Raw genomic sequence first — 26,380 nt, 5'->3', positions numbered from 1 at the left:
CATTATTTAGCATAATTGTACTTGTATATCTGGGCAGTGATCTGATATCTCCACAGTGGAGACTGATGAGACAGATCTCCCAGCTAAGCTCTGACCTCTTAGAAGTCTCCTGCTGGAACAGCCTGTCCTAGCTAGTTCTTGTCAGCCTGACACTGCTGGAGTCATCTGGTAAAAGGAACCTGTGGGGCCCACAGAGGCTATCTAGTGAGACCTTACTCAGGGTCAGAGAGCTGAGCTTGCTTTACACAGCAGGGCTGCATAATGGGATGATTTGACCACAGGCGTGGTTACCAGGTGTTTGGAAGGGTCTACACTGGGCTGTACAGTGTGCTTGATCTTGCAAGGGGGAGATCTTTTGCCTTTTCCCTTGGGCATATCATAAAAAGCCCTTTTGAATAAACCTGGGGCTGTTGCTATCCTGTGTCTCTGTCTTTCTCCTTGTCGTCTAGGTCTATCTTTCTATCTGATATTTCCTCATTCCTCTCTCCTCCACCTAAGAACCCTTCATAAGGTGGGAACAGGTTAGAGCTGGACTCCCACAGACTCCCACAAGAACCTCAATTGAGAAAGAGCCCCACAAGACTGGCCTGTTGGTAAGACTGTAGTGCATTTTCTTAATGATTGATGTGGGAGGGTCCATCTCACCACGTGCAGAGCTACCCCATGCTGGTGGTCCTGTGTTGAATACGAAAGTAGACTGAGCAAGTCTTAGGGAGCAAGCCAGCAAACAACATTCCTCCATGGCCTCTGCTTCAGTTTCTGCCTCCATGTTTCTGCCTAGATTTCTGCCCTGGCTTCCCTCAGTGATGGAGTGTGGCCTGGAAGATGAAATAAACCCTTTCCTCCCCAAGTTGCTTTTGTCATGGTGTTTTATTACAGCTATAGAAACCCTCACACACATACCACACACACACAACACACACACACACACACACACACACACACTCACACACACACACACACACACTCACACTTTTGACTGTCTAAATGAGCCTGCTTCAGGAAAGAGAGGGTAAATGGATGAAGGCAAGAATGCAAAATGGTGCTTCATGCATTAGAACTTCAGGACAAATTCCAGCTTGATGTGTTTAACTCACTGTTTATGACTCAATCTAAAACCCTGGAAATGGGATGGTCTTAAGTACTTTCTGTTTGAGTTGGAGCTCCACCTCAATCCCTGGCACCCTGGCATCCCTATACCCAAAGAGTCTGGAATGTTTGAAAAGGAGTCTGGTGGAAGATCCACTTCAACTCCCCTCCCCATCTCTTTCCCCAAACCCGCCCCTTCAAAGCCCACCAAACACAGCTCCTCCCTCAGAGATGCTCAAGACCACTCCCACAGGGTATATAAGCTGCATACCAGAAAACAGACATGTGGTTCTTCTGATCTCCCATCCCAGTCTCCTCTCTGGGGGGCCAGGGAATCACCCGGGAACATTTTACCCATTAAACTTGGGCTTTTCCTGGTTCGGTATGATTTGGATTGCTGTGTCGGCAGAGAGGCCTATCAGGGTGCAAAAAGACTTATCACTTTCTATGACTGCAATCACAGAGGACTTCTTGGAGGCAGAGTGTGGTGGTTCCTGCTCCTTGACAGGGAGAACTCAAGGCAGAAGACAACAGGGTATATGGACTAATGGTCTGAGGAACCCAAGTCGTTATTCATGAGTTAGGAAGTTAGAAAATAGTTTAGAAGTTTCCAGAAAAAGAAAGCCACACGTTCTGTTGTATAACAGAATGCACACATTCAGATGAACTGGCTGGTTAAAACTTTAGTGGGTGTGAAGAACTGTAATGTTGCAGGTCCAGAGACAAATTATCTTGGGGTTTGTTGGCCCCTAAGTAGCTACGCATAGCTCACAGTCCTGTCAGAGTGTACAAGCAGACCCCTGAGTTTCCCTAGTCCAAAACCTGAACCTGCCATCAGAGAGCTCCTGAGGCCAGCAGCAGAGACCCCTTCACTCTGTGAACCTGCCCACCTGCGGCTCCCACTGAGCGCTTCACAAGTGCCTTGGACTCATAGAATGTTCTTTGCTCTAGTCCTACAAAGACCTCATTAAATTGTTGCCACATCGAAACATGGTATTTGAGGCAAATTGAATCTGTGTTCCTGGGTCATGGTCACTCATATATTACTCCAGAATAAATTTTGGTGTTTCTTTTGAAATAAGATCTGTTTTGTGTAGATATGGCGAGCAGAACTAACCCAGGGCAGTATGAGCTTCTGTCTCAGGGTTACAACTCTCTCCTCTGGTAAGCCTGGTGGCAAGAGACTCATGGAGACTCTTAAACAATGCTTGGTTTACTTCCAAAGCCCAAGGCAGGGCAGCGGTCAGAGGGAATGACCATTGAGTAGAGGGAGTCTAGTCTTCCCACTGGATACTGAGCTATAGTGAAACAAGGCACTGAGGTTGCTGTGTCCCTGACAAGTTATAGCACAGGAGGGAGTCTATCCTTGTGTTTGAGAGCTGCACTGGCAAGGTCCCAAGGGCAAGTCCAGATGAGGAGCTCTGGGATGAGAGCCTGAGACTCTGCTTGAATCGCCCCCAGTCTAGGAAGTTCTCTGGCTCCCACAGATGGATTCATTAACACCACGCCCCATGATGGAGTTCACACCCTGACAGCTGCTCAGCTGGCCTCAGGCCTAAAGCTTTACCGGTCACCTTGGATGGGCACACACTGATCGTTGACTGTTCAGAGAGCTAGAAGCAAACATGACCATTAAGAATCTGCTTCATCTGAAAGCATCTTTGAAACCAAAGGAAAAGGAAACCCCAGGAAAGGACACACAGTTGCCACGGGCACCAGGGGAGGGGCCAAAGTAGGTGACAAGGATTTATGACAAGAACTGACATAGAGAGAATACTAATCTGAGCCAGACACTGTCCTGAGTGCTTTTGTGAGTTCTCTCTTCTGCCTCCCCAAAGCACCAATGGGAGCTATTGTTTCCACACAGGAAGAGGTCCTGTGGGGCCCATAACTACCTGGAATGGGGACCTACCAGAAATGGGAACATTGAGTCCTGACAACGAAAGTGGGGGATGGGGTGTTTAGGGAGACAGCCCAGTGGGAAAGTTTGAGTCTGAATCCTTGGCACCTACATAACAGGCCAGGCTCATTGATTCCTGTAACCCCAGCATCAAGAGGTAGAGACAGAAGGATCCTGGGAGCTCAGTGGCCAGCCAATGAAGTCAGTCAGTGAACTCCAAGTTCAGGGTAAGATCCTGCCTCAAGAAATAAGTTACAGGGGCTAGAGAAGTAGCTCATCAGTTAATAGCATTTTCTGCTTTTCCAGAGAACCCAAATTCAGTTCCCAGCACCCATATCAGGCGGCTGACAACCATGTGTTACTCCAGTTCAAGGCAACCCAGTTCTTCTGGCCTCCAGCACTCACATGTACGTACACACACATACACACACACACACACACACACACACACACACTCACACACACATCTACACATAATTTAATAATAATAATAATAAATATTGGGGATGGGAAGATGGCACAGAGATTAAGAATACTGGCTGCTCTTGCAGAGTACTCAGGTTCTGTTCCCAGAACCCACATGGTGGCTCAAAACCATTCCAGTTTCAGGAGATACAATGACCTTTTTTGGCTTCCACCAGCACCAGGCATGCATGTGGTAAACATACATATAAGCAGGCAAACATGCATATACATAAATAAAAATAGACTAATCTTTAAAAAGAAAGAAAAGATCAACGTGGTAAATTTTAAAACTAAGATGAAAGCAGAGGAAGATATCAGTGTCAACCATGTACGTCGCCTACACACACACACACACAGACACACAGACACACACACACACACACACACACACACACAAGTTTAAAAGATGAGGAAAGAGACTTGGACATTTAGTGAAAGAGCTAGCAAATAAATTGATGTGTGAGTGAAGAAGAGTGAGTGGTTGGTAGGGTGGACTCCAGGCAGGCACAGAGATAACATGCCAGATCTGCATCTGAAAGGTCAGAGCAAAGTGCGGTGGGCACACAACCTGCGGCCATAGTTCGAGGCTTTTCTTTTACCTTCTTTGTGGTAAACCCCTCCTCCTCTTACCTGACCAGGCTCTGTTGCGTCATGTGTTAAATTGGAATAACATTTTTTTCCTAGGTGCTAGCTAACTAGAGTTATTTACCACAGCCACAGTTACAGAGCAAGGTCCAAGGGCACGGACCTTTGCATTCCCGACTTCTGAAGGCCACATAAAGCCAGCACTGGAGAGCTGACAAGAGCTGAGCCGACGGGACTGTGCAGAGCTCAGCTGGAGTCTGGCCATGGTACTGTGGGGTCCAGTGCTGGGAGCCCTGCTCACAGCCATTGTGGGATGCCTGTGTCTGTCCATGCTGCTCAGGCACCGCAGGCCCCAGGAGCCGCCTCTGGACAAAGGTTTCATACCCTGGCTGGGTCATGCCATGGCTTTCCGGAAGAATATGTTTGAATTCTTGAAGGAAATGCGGGCCAAGCACGGGGATGTGTTCACAGTGCAGCTAGGGGGTCAGTACTTCACCTTTGTCATGGACCCCCTCTCCTTTGGCCCCATCATTAAGGACACACAGAAAACACTAGACTTCAGGAAGTATGCACAGGAACTGGTGCTAAAGGTGTTTGGATACCAGTCCATCAATGGGGACGACCAGATGGTACACTCAGCCAGTACTAAGCATCTGATGGGACGAGGCTTGGAGGACCTCAACAAGGCCATGCTGGACAGTCTGTCCTTGGTGATGCTAGGGCCCAAAGGCCCGAGTCTGGATGCCAGTTCCTGGCGTGAAGATGGCCTCTTTCACTTCTGTTACAGAGTCTTGTTCGAGGCTGGCTTCTTGAGCTTGTTTGGCTACACCAAAGACAAGGTGCAGGATCTGCAGGAAGCCGAGGAGCTGTTCACCAAGTTCCGCAGGTTTGATCTTCTTTTCCCCAGGTTTGTCTACTCCCTGCTGGGGCCCCGGGAGTGGGTAGAAATGAGCCAACTCCAGCATCTCTTCCACCAGAGACTCTCTGTGGAGCAAAACCTGGAGAAAGACGGCATAAGTAACTGGTTAAGCTGCATGCTTCAGTTTCTGAGGGAGGAAGGAGTAGATTCATCCATGCAGGACAAATTTAACTTTATGATGCTCTGGGCCTCCCAGGGGAACACAGGGCCAACCTGTTTCTGGGCCCTCTTATTCTTGCTAAAGCATCAGAATGCCATGAAGGCTGTGCAAGAGGAAGCCACCCGGGTCCTGGGTGAGGCCAGGTTGGAAGCCAAGAAGTCCTTCGCCTTCACGCTCAGTGCTCTGAAATGCACCCCGGTGTTGGACAGTGTGATGGAGGAGACTCTGCGACTGGGTGCTACCCCCACTCTCCTCAGGGTGGTGCAGAAAAATTACATCCTAAAGATGGCCAGCGGGCAAGAGTACCAGATCCGTCGTGGAGATAAGGTGGCTCTCTTCCCCTACCTCTCAGTGCACATGGACCCTGACATCCACCCTGAGCCCACAGCCTTCAAGTATGATCGGTTCCTCAATCCTGATGGTACCCGGAAAGTGGACTTCTACAAGTCAGGCAAGAAGATCCACCATTACAACATGCCTTGGGGCTCGGGCATCTCCATCTGCCCCGGCAGGTTCTTTGCCCTCAGTGAGATGAAGATCTTTGTCTTGCTTATGGTCATGTACTTTGACTTGGAGCTGGTGGACCCCGACATGCCTGTGCCCCCTATTGACCCAAGGCGCTGGGGCTTCGGCACCTCACAGCCTAGCCACGAGGTGCGCTTCCGCTACCGCCTGAAGCCCATGCCGTGAGCTCATAGGCCTCACCACACTCTGCAGTCCAGAGTGGCACTGGACAGCCATCCTTCTGGCTCTGCGGCATCCCTACCTCTCCCTAGGATCCTTGCTCTCCTGCCTCCTGAACATCTCATAGGTTGTCATGCTCCCTGAAAGATGCTGCTTCCCCAGTGGATTTTGCCAGACCCTCCTCTCAGGAGGAGCACCCATGAGTCAAATGGCATCTTGCGAACACTGCCTCAACCCCTCCTGCCTGCTTTATTCGGTGCCCTTTACTCCACATCCTATGGGTTCAGACTCTAGAGATGTTGTTCAGTCAAGCCATGCATGTGATTGTTAATTCCCTAATAGATGCCCTGAGAGAGAGCAAAGGATTAAAGGTGAAGGTTGTTTTCCAGTGTGTATCTCTTAGCCCAGAGTTTCCAAAGAACTAGAACTTAAACAGTTTCAGAGAGACTCATCTGGTGCTTTGCGTTCTTGTGTCCTGTCATCAAACTCTTGAGTGCTTTTGAAAGTGGTCTAGCCACAGTCTCAGAACCACCACATTTGACATGGGGGCCACTCAAGGTGCCCCCTCCTGCCCCTTTCTCTTCTCTGCATCTTCTCCCCATGGTTCCCAAGAACACCACTGAGTGTTTTCTCTACCTCCATGCCTTCCATCTCCCCGTGGGATCTCACAGCCCGTGCAGAACTCGGCATCCATCCCACACTCTGGTAAACGGCTTCCTTCCCTACTCCCCAGCCTCTCTGCTCAAGATGGCCCTTCACCCACGACCCAGAGCAGACACCAAGCACCTCACCTTCCCCATCACAGACCATCAGGCCCAGTTCTGTCTGCTCAAGCCCTGTAATGCCTCTGAAAGATCACTTCCTGCCCACCTCTGCTGAGATTCTCAGCCCTGTAGCCTCTGCCTGTTTCCACACCAGCCTCACCCTTTGTTCACACAGCTTTCCAAGGCCCTTTTCAGAAAGTGTCTCTGGCGGCCACCGTTTCGTCTTCCTGCTCCTCATCACCTTCATGCACCCGTCATCTGCATGCTTCATCTCCAGCAGATCTCTGCAATGCAGCCGTCCCAAAGCAGAGGCATAGCTTTCGCTTCAAGCCCAGTACCGGTTACCAGCCTTCTTGGATTTCCATCTCCCCACCCCAGCATGGCCTTGGGCCCCTTGGGCTCCGCTAACATTGTTTAGACATCCCAGCACACCTGGGCTATATCATTGCTGTCAATATCTTGGTTTCCTCTTCCTGCTCCTGGCCCAGATTCAAGTCCATCAAGGATTTGTCCTTGGAGAGCCTGAGGGGAAGGAGGTGAGAGGTGCAGGGATGAAGAAAGGGGCACAGCACTGCTGGGCTGGGCCAGCGTGACTAGGCCCAGTGACTAGTACCCTTGGGTCTCCTCTGCCTGGACTGTCACCATCCGTCCTCATGGAGGGGACCCAGAACCACCAGAACCAAGAAATTAGCCCATCGGAGTATGGTAATGTGTCCATTTATCTCTGCCTACCAATTCTCTAAATAAGTATTCCATCGTAGAAACTTGATTTCCAGCCTTGGCAACTTCACTCTGTACTCAAACATATCCTGCCCTTCCGTGACCTGGTGCATGAAACACAGGTGACCTCAGGGCTAGACATGCTTCCCGGGTTGGGAAGTGGGCAAGTGTTGCTACCGGAGCTGTGGCTGTCTGGTAGCAGGGCCTGGCTGGGACTAGGACAGGCTGGGGAACAACTGTAGCTGGATAGAGGATCCTGGGAAAGGTGGGTCAGGGCAGCACAGATAACCTCACCACCGCAGGGCCCAGGCAGGGCGGCTTCCCTAACACTGCTCCGTGTCCCTTTAGGCCACCTCTTCTGCCCTGCTGAGCATTGCTGCAGCAGCAGGCAGAGGCCCAAACTGTGGGCAAGATGTCTCCAACTAGCTGTGTGACCCTGGACCAAGACCCACCTTTCCTGGATGGTAAGGTCAATCTCATAGAGCCCCTACCCGGCCATGAGCATTAAGATAACCTACCCACTTCTACAAGGCCAGGAACACAAGGAGAGGAGATGGACAGGGACATGAGAGGAGGCCTGGGGTGGGAGGCTGAGGGTCACAATGGTGAGCTTACCAATGGCCTCCCATTCAGCCAGCCCCCGTGTCTAGTCCAATGGGCAGGGGAAGGGGGCAATCTCTGTGGCCTTGCCAGGCCCTCTTTGCTGTGTCCTCTCCCTTTCCACATATCCAGGGGAACATGAAACAGGATCCTGGTCTGTGAACCGACCAAGCATGCTGAGGGCCTGAGTCCCCTGGGTCAGGACCAGAAGCTCTCAGCAGCAAATGGCCTGGTCAGCCCCCCAGAAAACTCTCCTCCAGAAGGTTGTGTGAAAGACCAAGATGATCAGTGGTCAGGTCTGAGGCAATCAGAGGTGCTCTATCCCACATACAGGGATCTCCCAGGAAACTTGGCTATGCAGGAGAATCCCAGTGCCTGCCTGCTTGCATGGGTAGCCCTGAGGTACCTGTGGTTCTGAGTCCCCTCCCCAGAGGGATGGAGACAGTCCAGGCAGAGGAGGCCTGAGGGTACACCTAGTCACACTGGCCCAGCCCAGCAGTGCTGTGCCCTTCCTCATCCCTGCACCTCTCACCTCCTTCCCCTCAGAACCTCTAAGGAAAGAGCAACAAATGGATTCTCTCTGGAGACAGCTTACAATAAAACAAGATCAGAGATGTCTTCTCAGCTGGGTGTGGAGGCACACACAGGGACCCAGCACTCAGGAGTCTGAGGCAGGAGGATTCATTTTCAAAGGCAGCCTAGGTTTCACAATAAGAGCTTGTCACACAAAAAAAAATCCACAAAGCCAAAACAATATAAAGTAAAACAACTCTCCTACAGTGGTTTTTGGTCACCTGAAAAGGAAAAGTTTTTTCCCCATGTGGTCACCGCAGTGAACATGCCAGTCTCACGGCACAGAGCCGAGGGACCAGCAGCTTACTGCAGGCAGTCACTCCTGCCCGCTCCCTGAGCCAGCACAGAGGAGAGTCCACCTTGCCTCTGATCCTGGTGGTCAGGTGCATACAGAGGCCCGCCGGAGACTGCTGGCTAAGGCTAGGTGGTGCCACAGGGAGCCAGGCTTGGCAGGCCTGGTAGAAGAGCAGAGAGTGGAGCAATGCACAGGCTTGGGAGTAGAGTGGAGAGGGGAGGCTGTGCCTTGGCCTGGGCTGTTGGAGAGTTGCTACACAGGGTCCCTATAACCTAAGCAGTAATGTGTGTCTGTGGCCAGTGCTCCTCAGGCCACTGTTGACTCTGAGGCTCTTTCCCAGGAAGTGCATACCCAGTGTACACAGACAATTAGGAACAGTTAGAAAGCCAGTGGGCACACATTAGATACGCATTCATCGCAGATCTACATCCACAGCTATATGTGTTGTACACAGCCCATACAACACACTGGCAGACACAGACATGTGCATGGATGTCCCAGACAGGTACACATACATCACCAAGGCTGGCAACAAGGCCCCTGAACTTCCACGCCTGGCATGCTGTGTCCCATCCCATCTGTGCATCTTGGGCACAAAGTCAGGGACTGGGGAGACCTTGGTCCTATTGCCATATGTGAGCTGTATCTCATCAGTCTGCCTGGTATGCGTGGTTTCAGGAGTCTAATACCCTTCCTCCATGTTTTTAGACACATTACCAACTACAGACAAGAACTGAGGGAGCCTGGAGTCCCTCCTGACATAAAGAATCTGGGACCTTGTACAGAGAGACCTGAAGGCATCAGAGCTGAGCGAGGTGGGTGTGGGGAACACACAGAATAAAAAACACTATAGATAAGTCAGGCACATGGAGGAACAACTGGGCACGCACATGCGTGTGCGTGTGTATGCGATGATTGTATATATGAATGCATAGGTGCATGTGCACGTGTATGTGTGTGTGCGCGCGCGAGGGTGGGGGGCACACTGTTACTAAACTCAGAGAAAAGAACTGGGTGGGACATTGTCTTCCTGCTCAATTCTCTGTTCATCAACCACTCGTTCAAAAAAAAATTAGTAAGAAATCAAAAAACAAAAGAGAAGGAAAGAGGTAGAGGGGAAGGAAGGAGGGAAGGGGGGAGAGAGGGAGAGAGGAGGAAGGAGGGGAGGAGGGAGAGAGGAGGAAGGAGGGGAGGAGGGAGAGAGGAGGAAGGAGGGGAGGAGGGAGAGAGGAGGAAGGAGGGGAGGAGGGAGAGAGGAGGAAGGAGGGGAGGAGGGAGAGAGGAGGAAGGAGGGGAGGAGGGAGAGAGGAGGAAGGAGGGGAGGAGGGAGAGAGGAGGAAGGAGGAAGGAGGGGAGGAGGGAGAGAAGAGGAAGGAGGGGAGGAGGGAGAGAGGAGGAAGGAGGGGAGGAGGGAGAGAGGAGGAAGGAGGGGAGGAGGGAGAGAGGAGGAAGGAGGGGAGGAGGGAGAGAAGAGGAAGGAGGGGAGGAGGGAGAGAGGAGGAAGGAGGGGAGGAGGGAGAGAGGAGGAAGGAGGGGAGGAGGGAGAGAGGAGGAAGGAGGGGAGGAGGGAGAGAGGAGGAAGGAGGGGAGGAGGGAGAGAGGAGGAAGGAGGAAGGAGGGGAGGAGGGAGAGAGGAGGAAGGAGGGGAGGAGGGAGAGAGGAGGAAGGAGGGGAGGAGGGAGAGAGGAGGAAGGAGGGGAGGAGGGAGAGAGGAGGAAGGAGGGGAGGAGGGAGAGAAGAGGAAGGAGGAAGGAGGGGAGGAGGGAGAGAGGAGGAAGGAGGGGAGGAGGGAGAGAAGAGGAAGGAGGAAGGAGGGGAGGAGGGAGAGAGGAGGAAGGAGGGGAGGAGGGAGAGAGGAGGAAGGAGGGGAGGAGGGAGAGAGGAGGAAGGAGGGGAGGAGGGAGAGAGGAGGAAGGAGGAAGGAGGGGAGGAGGGAGAGAGGAGGAAGGAGGGGAGGAGGGAGAGAGGAGGAAGGAGGGGAGGAGGGAGAGAAGAGGAAGGAGGAAGGAGGGGAGGAGGGAGAGAGGAGGAAGGAGGAAGGAGGGGAGGAGGGAGAGAGGAGGAAGGAGGAAGGAGGGGAGGAGGGAGAGAGGAGGAAGGAGGGGAGGAGGGAGAGAGGAGGAAGGAGGGGAGGAGGGAGAGAGGAGGAAGGAGGGGAGGAGGGAGAGAGGAGGAAGGAGGAAGGAGGGGAGGAGGGAGAGAGGAGGAAGGAGGGGAGGAGGGAGAGAGGAGGAAGGAGGAAGGAGGGGAGGAGGGAGAGAAGAGGAAGGAGGGGAGGAGGGAGAGAGGAGGAAGGAGGAAGGAGGGGAGGAGGGAGAGAGGAGGAAGGAGGAAGGAGGGGAGGAGGGAGAGAGGAGGAAGGAGGGGAGGAGGGAGAGAGGAGGAAGGAGGAAGGAGGGGAGGAGGGAGAGAGGAGGAAGGAGGAAGGAGGGGAGGAGGGAGAGAGGAGGAAGGAGGGAAGGAGGGAGAGAGGAGGAAGGAGGGAAGGAGGGAGAGAGGGAGAGAGGAGGAAGGAGGAGGGAGGAAAATGAGAAGAGGAGAAACTTGACAGGAGGTAGACTCTAACTTGTAGGCATGTGTGAAGGAGTTTGTAGATCAGATTAACTGAGGTAGAAAACCTGCACTGACTGTGGGAGGCACCACTCTGTGGCCAGGGTAGGAACAGAGCTGAACACCAGTGTTCCTCTCTCTCTGCCTCCTGACTGCAGATGCGATGTGAGCAACCACCTCACACCCTTGCCGCCATGACTTCCCCCACGATGGACTGTAGTGGGTAGCCATTCCAGCTTTGACCTGGAAGTACCACCCCTATTGAGGCTTCGGTAACTGTCACGCCTACAAGGCGGAACCGAGAGAGGACACCTTTCCCAGACCCTGTAACCTACCCCTTCATTTGTAAGTTACCCCACAAAATAAACCTCCCTTTTAACTACATGGAGTTGCCACAATATTTAAACCAATACTGTACCCTCAAACTACAAACCAAAGAAACCTTCCTTCCTTCCTTCCTTAAGCGCCTTTGTGCCCATGAGAAAACGAACTAAAACACCCCTAAAGTACTCAGTGAGCACTGACTGCACCCCAAGCTCTGGAGCAGCCTGTGGAATGAAGATGTTACATATGGCCGTCTCTGCTGTCTGCTGTCTGGGAACTCAGCCATCTACCATCCTACCCTCCACTTCACTTAACTGGGAGTTTCCTTTCCTGTGTGCCACACTTTGTACTTGGTTGTGCAAGACAAGAGTTGTAGGATGTGAACAGGCTGTAAGGGGTTCTATGAGGTTGGGGAAGTCTTGGGGGCTGAAGGTTCCCTAGAGAAGGGTAACAAGCATGCACTGGGTGGCAGGGAGTATCGATTGGTCAAGAATCTTAAGGTTGCGGGGCAGTGGTGGCACACACCTTTAATCCCAGCACTCGGGAGGCAGAAGCAGGTGGATCTCTGTGAGTTTGAGGCCAGCCTGGTCTACAGAGCAAGATCCAGGAAAGGCACAAAGCTACACAGAGAAACCCTGTCTCGAAAAACCAAAAAAGAAAAAGAAAAAGAAGTCTTAAGGTTGCAAACAACAAAGTAGCTGGGCCCACGAGGTGGGGGAGTACGGGAGTGTGTGCCAAGCCAGCACTGGGGAATCGGGATGAGCACCAGTGAGCCGTGATTCTGGGGCCCCCAGAGTCTGCTCACTCACTTCACTTCTTGAAGCACCAGATCTCACACCCTCTCTAGTTCTAGTTCCGTGCCTCTATTCCACCATGTTCCAGTTGCCTTCATCCTGCTGACTGCCTAGGTCACATGTCCATCCCAAAAGAATCACTGTGGTCATGAAAATATAAAATTGTAATTGTTCTGTGCATTATTCAGCTTCATGTCACTGCAACAGAGGACCCAAGATCAGTAATGGTCAAAGAGAAAAGGTTTATTTTTGGCTCAGGTTGCACCAGATGGCAATAGCATGAGTGAGCACACCACTCAACTCATAAGCCACGGAGCAAAACACTGGGGGTGGAGAAGCCTGAAGTCCCATCATTCCCTTCAAAGGCATGCTCCCAGTTGCCTAAGGACCTGCTCTGAGGCCCCACCTTCTAGAGATTGCACCATTACTCAGCAGGAACACCTCAACACGTGGAACTCAGAGGACACTGACCCAAATCAGGACAGTCTAGGATTCCACCCAGAGCATGGGGCAGGGCAACCTTTTCCAGAACAAGTGGGGTCAGCTCAGGAGATGAGGGGGTCACACCTGACCAGAAGCAAGCTTTGTTACACAGGAAGCAGGGCAGGGCAGACAGGTCAGGTGTGCAGACAGCAGCATGGAGTGGTGGGTGTTCAGGAGCTGGAGGAGCTGGAGGGTGCAGATGTCTAGACGCTCCTGAGAAAGCGCCGGCCTTGGGGTGAAGCGCAGCAGTCAGTGAAGCCCACAGGGGCCGGGACCTGAGTGCACTCCAGAGCCTGTGCACACACAAGCACAACCTCGGGGAAGGGGGAGACAGGGACCAGTCTCAATCAGGGAAAGACCTTGTCTCAAAAACAACAAAGGTGAATGGCACCTGAGAAATGGCACATGAGTCTGTCCTCTTATTTCCATACACTGGCACATGCATACTGGCTTCTATGCCAAGCAAAGCTTATTATTGCTGCAGTTATGAACTCACCCTGTGACTTTTCCATACATGTGTATGTCATGCTTTGTCCAAATCCACTCGTGGTGGCTTCCTCTTTCTGCCCTCTCCTACTTTCAGTGTACTCTCTTTTGTCTTGGTTTCCACAAATTAGAGGAAATAAGGGATACTCGTCTTTCTAAGTCTGGCTTATGCCAGTACTCCATCCATTTTCCGGCTTCTCCTCCTCTTCTTCAAGGCTGGGTAATACTCTACAGTGTGTATATGATGGATCATTAGCAATTTTAGTTTTAGGTTTTAAGGAACCAACAAATTTCAGCCCACAGCGACTGTATGGTTCACCCAACAGCGTTCTATAAGGGTCCGTTTTCCTCCCTGTCCCACCAGAGTTCATGGTTCTGCTGTTCTGGTTGCTTATCTGGTAACAGCTGTCTGACCTGGGCAAAGCAGGACTGCAATGTCATTCTGATTTGTGTTTCTGTGATGGACAAGAATGCAGAGTATTTTTTGTGTATTTATTGAGCATCTGTTCTTCTTTTGAGAAATGTCTGTTCAAATTATTCATCCATTTTTTTTATTGGATTTTTTGACCTTGTCAATTTTTCAGTTCCCCATGCAGTCTGGATATTGGCCCTGTCAGGCCAAAGCCAGTCGGGTTAAAAAAGACACCGCTGTCCCTGTGCCTCAGAGAGTGTAGCTCCATCCAAGTCCATGCAGTCCTGCTTCTCGGTTCCTGCTTGTATTTCCTGGGTTATTGGAACTTGGCTCAGAAAGCCCTTGCCTCTGATGATGTCTGTAGTTGTTTTCCCTGTGCTTTTCCCTCATGGTTTCGAAGCTTTGGGTCTTACACTAAAGTCTTTGATCCATTTTTAGCTGCTCTTTGTACCGGATAAGAGACAGGATCTAGTTTTAATCTTCCACATGTGGATACCCAGTTTTCCCAGCAGGATGTGTTGGGGGGTTGCCTTCTCACCAGCACGTGTTTTGACATGACCTTCTGACAGACCCCAGAAGGACTGAAGGTCCCAGATTAGGCCAGAGCTGAGATGGATGGGTTCTGCTTTTCTCCTGCCAGATGCGCACCTGCTGGGCTGTCCTCTGGCTGGAGCACCTCCAGTGCCTTCAGGCTACAGCTCTGGAGCTTCTGACAAGGGCAGGAAGGTGTATTCCCATCTGAGTTACCGAGAAAGGGGCCCTGGTGGGTGGACAGCCTGTGGCTGTTCCCCAAAACGCCACAAAGAAAGAACTTGTTGATCACACTCCACAGATACTTTCTAAATGCCTTCCATGCACAAGCTTCTGTGGTGCAGGTTGGAGTACAGCAGTGAGCCATGCACTAAGAGCCTTACTCTGCAGCTCAGCTGGGTGGACCAGCTTAAGGCAGTAACCAGTGAACACAACAAACAGGAGAAAATGTGGACTGAGTGTGAGCGGTAAATGCAGAAGCAGATCATCCAGAGCATCAGGTATGTAGTTAGGGCATTAAGTAGAGTGAGCATGGGGCACCTCACCAACAAGGTGAGATCTGAACCAAGACCCCAGGAAGTGAAGGAGTGAGCCAAACTCTTCACAAGGGGAAGACTGCCCAGGAAGGTAGCATAGCTGAACTCACCCTACTGGATGAGCCTGGAATGCTCCAGAAACACAAGTGGAGGTCAGTGTGTGCCCTGAACCCAGAAACTAGGAGGGAATGTGGTAGAGATGAGGTCATAGGCTGGTCACATAGCCCTTGAAGCCCAAGCATGGACTGACCTCACTGTCTGCTGGGGGCCCAGGAAGCCACAGAAGCACACGTGATGGAAGCAGAGATTATGGAGACCATTGCAGCGATTTGGCAGACAGCATGGGGTCCAGGAAGATGGAGGAAGTGGCAGCAGTGAGCGAGACCTGCTGATGGCTGAGAGCCACTGGGCAAGCAGCATGGTCATGCTGGCCCTAAGAGAGAGCAGTGCTCTCCCCATGGCCACTCGGCCAATCATTCCCCACGGGCCCCTTGTTAAGGGAGTCGTCAGCCGGCCTCTCTCCAAAGTCATGCATGCTGACCATATCTTCTTGGGCAGTAACCCTGCTGCTCTCAGAATAGCTAGATGGCAGGGCCTGGGCAGTGCCAGGGTCCTGGTGCCATCTCAGCACCACAGCAAGGAAAGCTTTCAGATGCTGCCGGAAGCGGCGACTGGAGAAGGCATAGAGGACGGGAGTGAAACAGCAGTGGAAGAAAGCCAGGCTCTCGGTCACCTGCAGCGTGTAGTCCAGATAGTGGCTGAGCTGGCAGTTCCCAAAGACGTGCAGGTCCAGCAGCGAGTGCAGAAGCAGAGTGAGGTTGTATGGGAACCACAACAGGAAGAAAGCTACCACCAGGGTTGTGGCCATCCTCAGAGCCCGGCCCTGGCCTGGCGGCCTCAGCCTAACCAAAACACAACCAATGCGGGAGTAAAAGAAGATCATGGCCAAGAGCGGGAGGAGAAACCCCAGGAGGTTCTGCTGGAAGCGCAGGTAGAGCTTCCAAACGGTTGCATGTCCACCAAAATCGGCATAACAATGCCACACACCGTCTAAGGTCTTGTGGACCTGTACAAAGACCATTTCTGGGATAGAGATGGCCAGGGCCGTGGTCCACACTATGGCAATGAGGAGCAGGTTCCTGAACCGGGTCTTTGGTCTGTGGAGGGGCTGAGCATGGACAATCTCCAGGTATTTGTCCAAGCTCATGCAAGTGATGAAGAAGATGCCACAGTAAAAGTTAATAGTGTAGAGAACGCTCACCACCTTGCACAAGAAACTGCCAAAAACCCAATGCCAGGCCACAGAGATGGCCCAAAAGGGCATCGTCACTACAAACAAGAGGTTGGAGACGGCCAGGTTCAGCAGGTAAAGCTCAATCATGCGTCTTCGAGGCACATAGCGGAGCAGCACCACCAGAAGGAGGAGGTTCCCAGCCAAGCCCAGCACGAAGATCAGGCTGTAGATGACTGGCAGGAAGACTCTCCCAAAGGACAAGACCTCATCCTTCCTGCAGACCAAGACAGTCACATCATCCAAGTAGTCATAGTCATAGAGGAAGCTGCTGTTCTCAGGACTGGTGGTGGTGAGTGGCAGGGGGGACGCCTTGGTGGGCATGTCTGAAGTTCTGCAGAAAACAAAAAGCCACGGTGAGGGCCTGGGGGAACAGCTCAGCGTGCGAGCGCGAGGGCCCGAGTTCAGATCCCCAGAACCCACATAAAGCTAGCCACAGCAGCACACTGTAACCCCAGAGCTCCTACAAAAAGATGGGAGAGGCCAGCTAGCCTGGGGTACACAATCGCAAAGAAGACTGAGACCTAAGTTTGTCCTCTGACATCCACATGCACACTCCCATGCTCACATACATGAACATGTAAACACATACAAACACAAAGACTGAAAAGAAAACGCAAAAAGAAACCTAAACCACAAATGACTGTATCCCCTCAAACCCTGAGCCGAAATAACCCACCCTCTCCTGAGGCTGTGACTAAACACCTCCACAGCAGCCCGAGGTAGTGCCCCTCAGCGTACACAGTACAAGCTGAGGTGAAGTGCAGACAGACACCACATTCTCACTGAACACGTTAAGGGGAGCATTGTCTTGCCAGGGCTGTCACTTTTCCAGAGGCTTTTAATATGTGGGCTCAGTACTGTCAGCATGTAAACATGGAGTAGCCAGAATCTGGCCATTGTCATCTACTGGGTTTCAACAGCCTGTGGTTGGCATACATTTAGCCTGGAAGTTTCTAGCACATGTGTCCAGGAGTGTAGCAAATGCCAAAGCCAAAGCTATTTCCAGAATGCCTCTGGTATGAGAACAGGGCAACCACCATACTCAGCGAGACACTGAGTTCAGAACTAGAATAGGGTCATCAACTCTTCAGTGCCCTCAAGCCTGGCTTCAGGGGCAGCAAGTCGGTCAAGCAGAGAGAGGCAGCAAGTCAAAAGCAAGCTTGGCTTAAACAGCCAGGACCAGGCCACCTGGAACTACATAGGGTTTAGTTTAAAAACACAGATTTAAAAAAAAATGCTGGTAGCCTCTGTCAACTGACTGCCATGCCCTCTGCTCCCCTCTCCACTGTGATAGGGCAAGACACTGCCGAGGTTCCTCCGTCTTATATTCTTGCTGAAGCCATTTTAGGCTTGACTACAATTCGATCTCCTCAATGGAGAATGTCATAGAAAATTACCCAATTGTATTCAAGAAATCTGAGGTCAAGATGCCCCAGCTAACTAATTTGTTAAACTGCATGCTTGTGCAGAAGTCCCCCTCCCTCCAGCTAACTGCTTATCTTGGCTTCTGTTAAACTGCTTGCTTGAGGAAAGCGCCCCCACCCTGCTGCATCCGCCAAGTGAGATGGCAGGTGTTGGTTTTGCCTTCAAAAACTGCATGATCTGGACACTTGGTGCTACTCTTGGGTTCTGAATGCCTGAGTGCAGTCCTAGCCAGCCGGAATAAAGACTTTCAATTGGCTATAAACTATGTCTGAGTGGTTGTCTCTCCAGGAGGGGCTCCCCATAACACCATCACAGACTAAGCTCCCAACTGTGTAACTCCTCAGCTGATTTGTATCTTTGTGTCACTCTCCCCCACACCATGGTGTCTGGCATGCCGTCTCCCAACCAATCAATGTAGCTAGTCCATAGGGACCCTGACTTGTGGCTATACTGGGCTTACTGGTGTCCAGGACTAGAGTCTTCAGAGCCGTGGCCTGGATTCCTTCTTTGCATGCCTTCCTGTGCTGGTGTCATCTCTTGAGCAAATTCCCCGAACTGTACTTAAAGCTTGGAAGGAGTGTGGCTTGCTCAGCTGTTAGCAGCTGGGCTTGGTTGCACTCTGGCTTACCTTGTGCCTGCAATGTCTGGTCTCTCTGTGCCCAGCTAGAGAGCTGGCGTTAGTTTCAAACTGGTTCGTGGTCTTCTCTGCTCTCTTTCCACTTCTGCTGTTTTGGTTTTCCTCTAGTCTTAGAATTCTTTCTCCTTGTTGCCCCGACTCCTCTCTTGCAGAGTTGTGGGAAGGGTGCTTCTCTTCTACTCTGATGAGTATCTGTCTTCAAGCTTTCAGAAATACACACAGAAATAGACAGCATGCATAATTATCGGCAGCCACTGTACCATGCAGTAGCTCCCCTTCCTCTTCCTCTGCTGACTACAGCCTCACCCCATTCATCAGCCCCTTCCACACCTTCTGAAACCGCTCATCTCTCAACTCACATAGACCTGCATTTCCCACATGTGCATACATCTGGTGGTTCTATTTACAGTAACTTTGAGAACCTGCATGCTGCTTGCCATGGTGGTGGGGCATTCATTACTCCTGGGCCTTTGGGCTAAGCCCAGAATGCATGGTGGCTGCACTCATTTACATCCCCCAGCAGTGCATGAGCCTTCCCCTTTCTCTGCATCCCAGCCAGCAGGGGCTTTTGTTGTTTTGTTTTTGTTTTGAAACCAAACCTCAGCTATGTAACCCTGGCTGGCCTGGAACTAGTTGTGTAGACTAGGCTCACTTTGAGCTGGCTCTTGCCTCTGCCCCCCTGCTTTTTGTCTTTTTGATATTATTCATCCTTACTAGAGTGGAGTGATACCACACAGTGGTTGGATTTGCATTTCCCTGATGGTTACTAATATTGACTTTGGGGGAGTACAGTCATGTACTATTGACCACTGTGTGTCTCCTTTTGAGAAATATCTTCACCTTCTCTTGTCTTTTGTTTGTTTTGTTCTGTTTGCTTTGATTTGTTTTGGTTTTGAACTTGCCAAGTATCAGAGGATGACCTTGAACTCCTGATCCTTCTGCCTGTGTCTCCTAAGCACTGAGATTGCAGGCATGTACTGTTATGCCCAGCTAATCATTTGCTCATTTAAAAGCTTTGGGGGAGGGTAGTAGTCTTAAGGTCCTTATATACTCCCGATATTAATCCCTTGTCTGGTGAATAATTCATAAATATTTTTGCTACCCTGTAGGATCCCTCATTATTCTGTTGAGTCTCTCCTCTGCAGTGTTTGATATAACCCCATCCCCCCTCTGCAGTGTTTCATATAACCCCATTCCCCCTCTGCAGTGTTTCATATAACCCCATTCCCCCTACCCCATCCTCTAATTTTGGCCTGTGCTTTTGAGGTCTTATCTAGAAAACCTCCACCCATACCTATGCATTGCTATGTACTGAAGCATGAAAATAGCATGAACTAGAGCATGGGTGAAGTGAACTTAAAATTGTGCTCAATCCTGTACTAAGCTACAGAAAGACAGAGATGGGGAGGGGCAGGTACAGAGACCGAAAACGAGGAGGATGTTAAGGTGGTCTGCCTGACACCTGATGTGGCCTATCTGGCTAGCTAAGTGGGTGTCCCCTTCTTGCTCTCTGCCCCACAGGTGTCTCTCTTGAGGCTGCATGCTTAGTCAAAGCAGATGACCTTCCTTCATAGAGGAAGACGGCTCTCTGACCAAGGATATAGGACTAACCTCACTCCCTGTCAGAACCCAAGGGTAGGCCTTATGTCCAACACATTGCATTGATCACCAGTCGGGAGGGGCTTTGGGGAAAAGAGGGAAAGGAGACAAGAATGAATCTGTGCTCAGCAGGAGTTATGCTGAGCCACTACAGAGGGGCTGGTGGGCTAGTGGTGCTAATGGGTCATCAATTCCTCCTAAACATCTGTATTTTGTTTCCTGTTCTCCAATTCAACTAGGGTGAACTTCTAATATGCTCGGTGACAGCTTACATTCATATTTATTTATGCTTTTAGTGGATGGGAATCTCTTTTCATAAGAAGTGGGGGGATTGCAGTGATCCTCCAGCCTCGCTTCTCAAGTGCTAGAGAGCTGGCCTGTACTGCAACAACTCAGCTTTTTTAAAGGGGGCTTATATGGTGTGGGCTTTACCCTTTTCATGTATGGTGCACTGTTTTCCCTAGTTCTTTCTGGCTGAATTATTTTATTTTTGTAAGAAGAATTTTGAAAGAGCTGTTGGCTCAGGAGGCCCTCATGGGACTCTGAGTATCCATGAGTCTGGATGGAATGAACTGGGTGGGAAATATCACCCCTCCCATGGAACACTCCATCTCTGTCAGCCTCTGCCCCACCCTTGAGCTCCTATCTAATAGAATGGGGACTAGATGCTGGACAAGCCATACACATGTCTGGGAAGTTTTCTTTAAGGCCCAGTTCATCTTCTGGCCATCCTCAAAGGTGGCTCTGTGCCTGCCTTAGTGGGCCCCTGCTCCTCTCCTGTACATATGGCTTCTCCAGGCTCTGAGTGTCTCTCATTCCTGGGCTGGCTTCAGGAGTTGAGCTGAGGAGGGGTACAGGTGAGGAGAACCTTTCTGAGGCTCAGGCCTTGTCAGTCAGAATGCCAATAACTGCACCCTCGCTGTTCTCCACAGCGCCAGCCCTGGCCTTGATCTGATTTCTCCAAGTCCCTGACTTTTGCTTTAGCAAATATGCAACCTAACAGATGCTTAGATCAAAGTCAGGGCTGGCAACTTCTGAAGGCCTCCCTCTCCCTGGAGCACTCTGGGAAGCTCTCCAGGTCCTCTGAAGCAACAGGCCTCTCCCAACACTTCCAACATCCCCCGGATGACTCAGAAACTATGTCCCTGTACACACCATGGATGGCACGTGCCTTCCTGGCCACTGTGCAGTCCTGTAGCTCACGAGAAGGTGTGTGAGCACTGGTCATTTTAACTCCCTTATTTTCACTGGAACCTTGAGAGGAATGAGTTGTTCACTTCTTAGGGTAAGTTTGCAGGTAGTAAAGATGACTCTGCTTTAGGGGATCTAGAGATTCACTTAAGGGCTTCCAGTCAGAGGGCCGGCAAGGTCAAACTCAGCTAAGCTTACCTCCCATAAAGCTAGAGACACAGAGGGAGATGCAATTAATCTGTAGGACAGTAATGCTGCTATATTTACGCTGGGGCTGTAGCTTAGTTGACAGAGTGCTTTCTTTCCTACGATGCAGGTATGACCCTCTGCACTCTATAGGTGTGGTGCACTCCTTCAATTCCTGAACTCAGGAGGTTTAAGTAGGAGGATCAGAAGTTCAGGATCATCTTTAGCTACACAGAAAATTCAAGGTGAGACTGAGATACGTTAGACCTTGTCTCAAATAAAATAAAGCCTCCAAAAACAAAAACAAAAAAGCATAGCTCCATCCACGTGGCACGTGGCCTTGTGGGCAGTGCCATGTGAGCTCACTTTCAGGGACAAGTGGCTTTGTGAGCCATGACATGTGATCTGAGCATGCCTGGAACTTCCTCACAGGATGCTCAAAGTTAGAGTGACATCCATGTTCCAGAGGGTGAAACAGACATAATGAGGTAACACCAATTCCAAAAGCCGTGGGTGAGCTGCGTGGACTGAAACTCAAGGGGGAGCTGCCATAGCTTAGTCTGAGGTCCCCCTTCCAACAGACCAAGCTTAAATTTGAAGGACGTGGCTCCTACAGTAGAGCTTCCAGCCTGAGAAGCTTAGGCCAGAGAAAAGGCAGAAGGCTGAGCCAGCCCCTGGGGGTGTGCGGCTGGCACGTGGCCCTGCAGGCACGTCTGTGAGCTCCCGCACAGCAGTCAGCACTGTGGCCAGCGGCGGGAGACACTGAGAGGGTGGCAGATGCACGGTGAGGGGTCCTCCTCGCTTGGATACCCCCACACTCAACTCAAGTTGCCTGTGAAACCTTTATCCAAGTCACAGATCCAGACTCCAGAGCTGCTGACAGGCATCCCTCCTTCTTCGACTGCCCCGGGCCCCAGCCAAGAGCTCTTAAGGACAGGTGGGTAGGTCTCCCAAGGGGCTGACCTCCATCCATCCCAGCAGAGTGTGCTGTGGATGGCGCAACCTACCAAATGTACAGACTGCTCAAACAAACAAGTTGAGCCTGACCTCATAGGCTCCCCAGCTTTTGGAATGTAAAAGCAACCGATCTGGTCACTTCCAGTGGACAGTTCCTTTGCTGACTTGCCCAGGACCAGGACCAGGAAACCAAGCCCTGATTTAAGCACCCCACAAAGCCACCCCTCCCTGCAGCACCCCTGCCCAGTCCCCAGCACTCACACAGGGTAGTCCTGGCCGGCCTTCCTTCACCCTCTGGGTACAGAGCTGGCTCCTCCGAAGTCTGGGGGCTCCAAGGGTGACAGCAGTCTCCAGGACTCCTGAGTGCAGGACTGACATCAGAACAACATTAGCAACATGATGGCGATTTAAATGGTGTGGCTGCCTCTTCTCCTCCCTCTCTTCACTCAGTTTTTCCTTTGGATTTTATTTCCTACTAGGCAGAGCTGGAGCCAACTTTGCACAGCCTCAGGATCCTGTGACCCAGAGCATGACCAGCACAGAACCTCAACCTATTGGGCCCTCCCCTGGGGACTCCCGATTGGCTTTTGGGATCCACTCTTCTCAGCCTCAGATGGCCCCTCGAGCCCTCGGCCCAGTGTTGTGGCATTCTTGATATTCCTGGCCCAGCAGCAGCTACACACACTGGGGCAGCCTCAGCCGCTAGATGCAGGAGCATCCTCCAACCCCAGAATAGCTGCACAGATAGGTTGTGCCAGGCACCAGAAGCCCGTCTCTAGGGAGCTGTGGGCAGTATTGGGTTCTCCTTCCTCCCTCCATCATGGGCTGGGGAAACCATCAGTTATTAAATTATAGCTGCATGTGTAACAACACCCTACAATTACACAGCACTTACTACAGGCCAGGGTCTGTCCTCAGGACTTCTCCCACTCACTCATTCATTCATTCATTCATTATCATTCATTCTGTCTTTGGAACAGCACTAAGACAGTTGTCTCTATGAGGGGACCAGACAAAAACCAGGCTCCATCCCAGCCCCGACCCCCACCAGTCAGTTCCGCTGTCCAACATGGCTGGTTGTACACAGTTAAGGACTGGTAAGGGCTCAGCCGGCCACAGCCCTTGCAGCCAGTTCCTGGGCCTGCAGAGACTGACCCAGAAAGGATTTTAATACAGTGGCCTTAATATTTGTCACATCTGGCTTAAAGAAGGATGCAGTTATTACCTCTGATTCAAAGTTGGGGGCATAGATCTGGGGAGGTTATAGAACTGCCCCAAGGAACTGAAATTCTGAGATGGAAAGTGACATTCCCAAGGACACACAGCAAGGATGGTATGTAAGAATGCATGTCAGAACCCAGCTGCCACTCACACATTCCCTGCAGCAGCCCTTCCTCTCAGAGATGACACAGGACCCTCCCTGTGGGTCCCAGCTAAAGGACCTCCAGGGGCCAGGGTCTCTCACCTAGGGACGTGAGTTTACATCAAGGGGGAATTGGTGGCCACACATCTGGCTCCCAGCCCCCTTCCCCGCCACTTGCCTGGCTGCAGGCTTGTGCTGTCAAACCTCCTCCATCCTCAGAAAGGCATGAGAAGAGACCCCTACTTCTGCAACAGGAGCCTTCATTTCCTCTCCTCACAGCCCTGCCATGCTGTCTGTCTGTCTGTCTGTCTGTCTATGGAGTTAATGACTCTTCTAATAACCCCCTTACCCACCACAATCCACCTCAATGTTCCCTTAAACCCACATTTAAGGCCTCTTCCACAGTGAGCCCAGCTCTGCAGGGTCCACACCGACAGATTCAGACAAGCCCTGTCTGATAACAGTAACCTTTCATGATGTTCCATGGGACAGGTACTCCCCAAGGCCCCTCCATACCAGCCTTGACTGCCCTTCCTGGTTCAACAGAGCAGCTGGTATTGCTCCTGGTTTTACAGGACATGCGGGACCACGGTGCACTCCAGACAGAGCCGACTAGAGCTCTGGTCTCTGTGCCCAGATCATTATGCTCATGCTCCATTCCCTTAACTTGGTCTGTCTGTTGAGACACTCACAGTGTGAGCTGGCCTCAGACTTGCTATTCTCCTATTTCTGCATGCTGGGCACCAGCATTACAGGTCTGTAGACTATACCAAGTTCTCCCTTTTTTAGCATTTTATTTTTCTTTCTCCTTCTCTTTTATTAAATCTTATTTTATGTATGTGAATATTCTGCCTGGATGGATGGATATGTACCTCATGTGTGCCTGGTAGCCATGGAGGCCAGAAGAGGGTGTCAGATCCCCTGGAACTGGAGTTACAGGCAGTTATGGGCTACCACTTGGGTTCCGGGAACTGAACTTGGGACATCTGGAAATGCCTTTAACCACTGAGCCATCTCTCCTGCCCAACATGTTAACATATGTCCAGGGCTGAAGAGGGAATTGCTCAGTCTGTGAAGTGCCTGCCCTGCAAGCCTGGGTCCCCAGCACTCGGGTAGAAAGCTGGGCTTAGTAGCATGCCACCTGTAATTCCTGTTCTGAAGAAACAGAGACAGGGTGGCCTTGGGACACACTGGCCAGCCAGCCGACCCTAATCAGTGAGCTCCAGACCAGTGAAAGACCCTAAAGAATGACATCCAGCACCAGGCAGTGGTGGCGCATGTCTGTAATCCCAGCATTCGGGAGGCAGAGGCAGATGGCTCTCTGAGTTCAAGGCCAGCCTGGTCTATCGAGTAAGTTCCAGGACAGCCAGGGCTACATTGAGAAATCTTGTCTCAAAAAACCAAAACCAAAACAACAACAAAAAGACACCCAAGGTTGAGCTCTGACCTCCACAGCCACATACACAAAAATAAAATGTTTAATGTAAAATGTACTGTATAAACACGAGGAAAGTTGGATGTGATGCTAAATCTCTCCAAACCCTTCCCTGGGAGATACAGCTCTCAGGACAGTTCAGCATGGTCTGTCTGTCTGTCTGTCTTCTTGCCCAGAGCTCTTTCTGCAGCCACAGCTGGTCTAGAAGGTGCTATTTAACCAGTCCCTACATGGTAGCCCCCCACACCAAGCTCCCAGCTCCCTGTGCTCCCTGAGAGCCTGCATTCCTCAGGGTTTCCTGGCTTCATGGGAATGTCTGGGGTGCTGATAACCCAGAAAGGCAGCCATCCCCCCAGAACAGTTCTCAGCATGGGCAGCCTCTCCCCTGGTTTTTTTTTTTTAAACCTCCCCCATTGTCATTTTGCTGAGTTTAAATGAATCACCTCTACCACCCCTAGACTGTGATACCCCAGGATGGTTCCTGAACCTCTCTGAGCCATAGGAAAGTACCTTGCCTGGGACCACTGAGCTGTGCAAGCCTCTGACCGTCTGTTTAAATCTAATCTTCATGTCAGGACCCCAAAGATGAGCTGGAGGGTGGAGTCAGTGGACCCCTTTATTGTCCCTCTTCCAGTGTGGCCACATTGAATAAATCTCTCTCTGCTTTTTAGTTGCTGCCTCTCTAGCTGGCACACTGGGAAATGATGGCTGGGTCTGGCTTAAGAGGAGTGTCGGGGTCCAGGCTCTGACTCTAACTCCAGCAAAAAGACAGGGTGGATCTCAGCCATCTGAGACTCAAGCCTCAGAATCCACAACGCAGGGTCCCAAAGAAGCTGCAGAAGGGCTCCCCCTGGGGTAGAAACTGCTCCATGCCTTCCTTTCCCAGTACCCAGGTCCAGGCTGCTGAGACCACTGTAGCCACAGAGCAGCTCCACCCTCCCCAAGGGCTGCCAGACCTACTAGGGCCAGACCTGATCGCCTGAGGACATCCACCGGAGTCTGAGAGGGCCCAGTGGTTGCTGCCTCTTCCTCGGGGACGTGCGGAGTGAGTATGAATCTCCGGACACACATCCTGGTTTCCTGGGGTTGGGGAAGCATGCTTTTCCCTCGTTAAGTCCTCCCATCCGCTGCAGTGAGCCAAGTCCTAATGGCCCCCACCCCAGGGAGGAGTGCCCCAAAACAGCTCAATGATTCTACAGTCCCCGATTTCCCGCAGCTGAGCCAGGCACACTGACTCAAATCTTGCGGCTTGTGTTCAACATCCCCGCCACCTAGCTGGTCTTCCCAGCTCCACCCAGCATTCAGCTTTGTCCATCCTGGACCCACTCAGTGGGATGCCCCGCCGTGCTGTTCTGTGCAAACCTGCACGAAGTGACAGGCCCCCTTCCCAGGCTCCCTTCTCCATCCTTCCTCTCCCTTCTCC

At 51.4% G+C, this 26,380-nt stretch overlaps 2 protein-coding genes across 2 annotated transcripts; one reads left to right on the top strand and one right to left on the bottom strand.

Moving 5' to 3' along the window:
- Nucleotides 1–4,225: 4,225 nt before the first annotated feature.
- LOC131915703 (7-alpha-hydroxycholest-4-en-3-one 12-alpha-hydroxylase) lies at nucleotides 4,226–5,808 on the top strand. Its single transcript, XM_059269103.1, has one exon. The coding sequence runs from the start codon at nucleotides 4,303–4,305 to the stop codon at nucleotides 5,806–5,808; it is 1,506 nt and encodes a 501-aa protein (XP_059125086.1). The 5' UTR covers nucleotides 4,226–4,302.
- Nucleotides 5,809–15,152: 9,344 nt separating this feature from the next.
- On the bottom strand, nucleotides 15,153–22,603 carry Ackr2 (atypical chemokine receptor 2). Its single transcript, XM_059267190.1, has 3 exons — nucleotides 22,421–22,603; nucleotides 18,218–18,429; nucleotides 15,153–16,495 (listed from the first exon to the last, which is right to left on the bottom strand). Exon 3 carries the CDS (start codon nucleotides 16,483–16,485, stop codon nucleotides 15,304–15,306), a length of 1,182 nt encoding a protein of 393 aa, XP_059123173.1. The 5' UTR covers nucleotides 16,486–16,495; nucleotides 18,218–18,429; nucleotides 22,421–22,603; the 3' UTR covers nucleotides 15,153–15,303.
- Nucleotides 22,604–26,380: the final 3,777 nt, after the last annotated feature.

Source organism: Peromyscus eremicus, chromosome 7 (assembly GCF_949786415.1).
Source record: "Peromyscus eremicus chromosome 7, PerEre_H2_v1, whole genome shotgun sequence".
Lineage (NCBI taxonomy): Eukaryota > Metazoa > Chordata > Mammalia > Rodentia > Cricetidae > Peromyscus > Peromyscus eremicus.
Note: the sequence above shows the minus strand (reverse complement) of the source record. Positions and strands in the feature narration are given on the sequence as shown.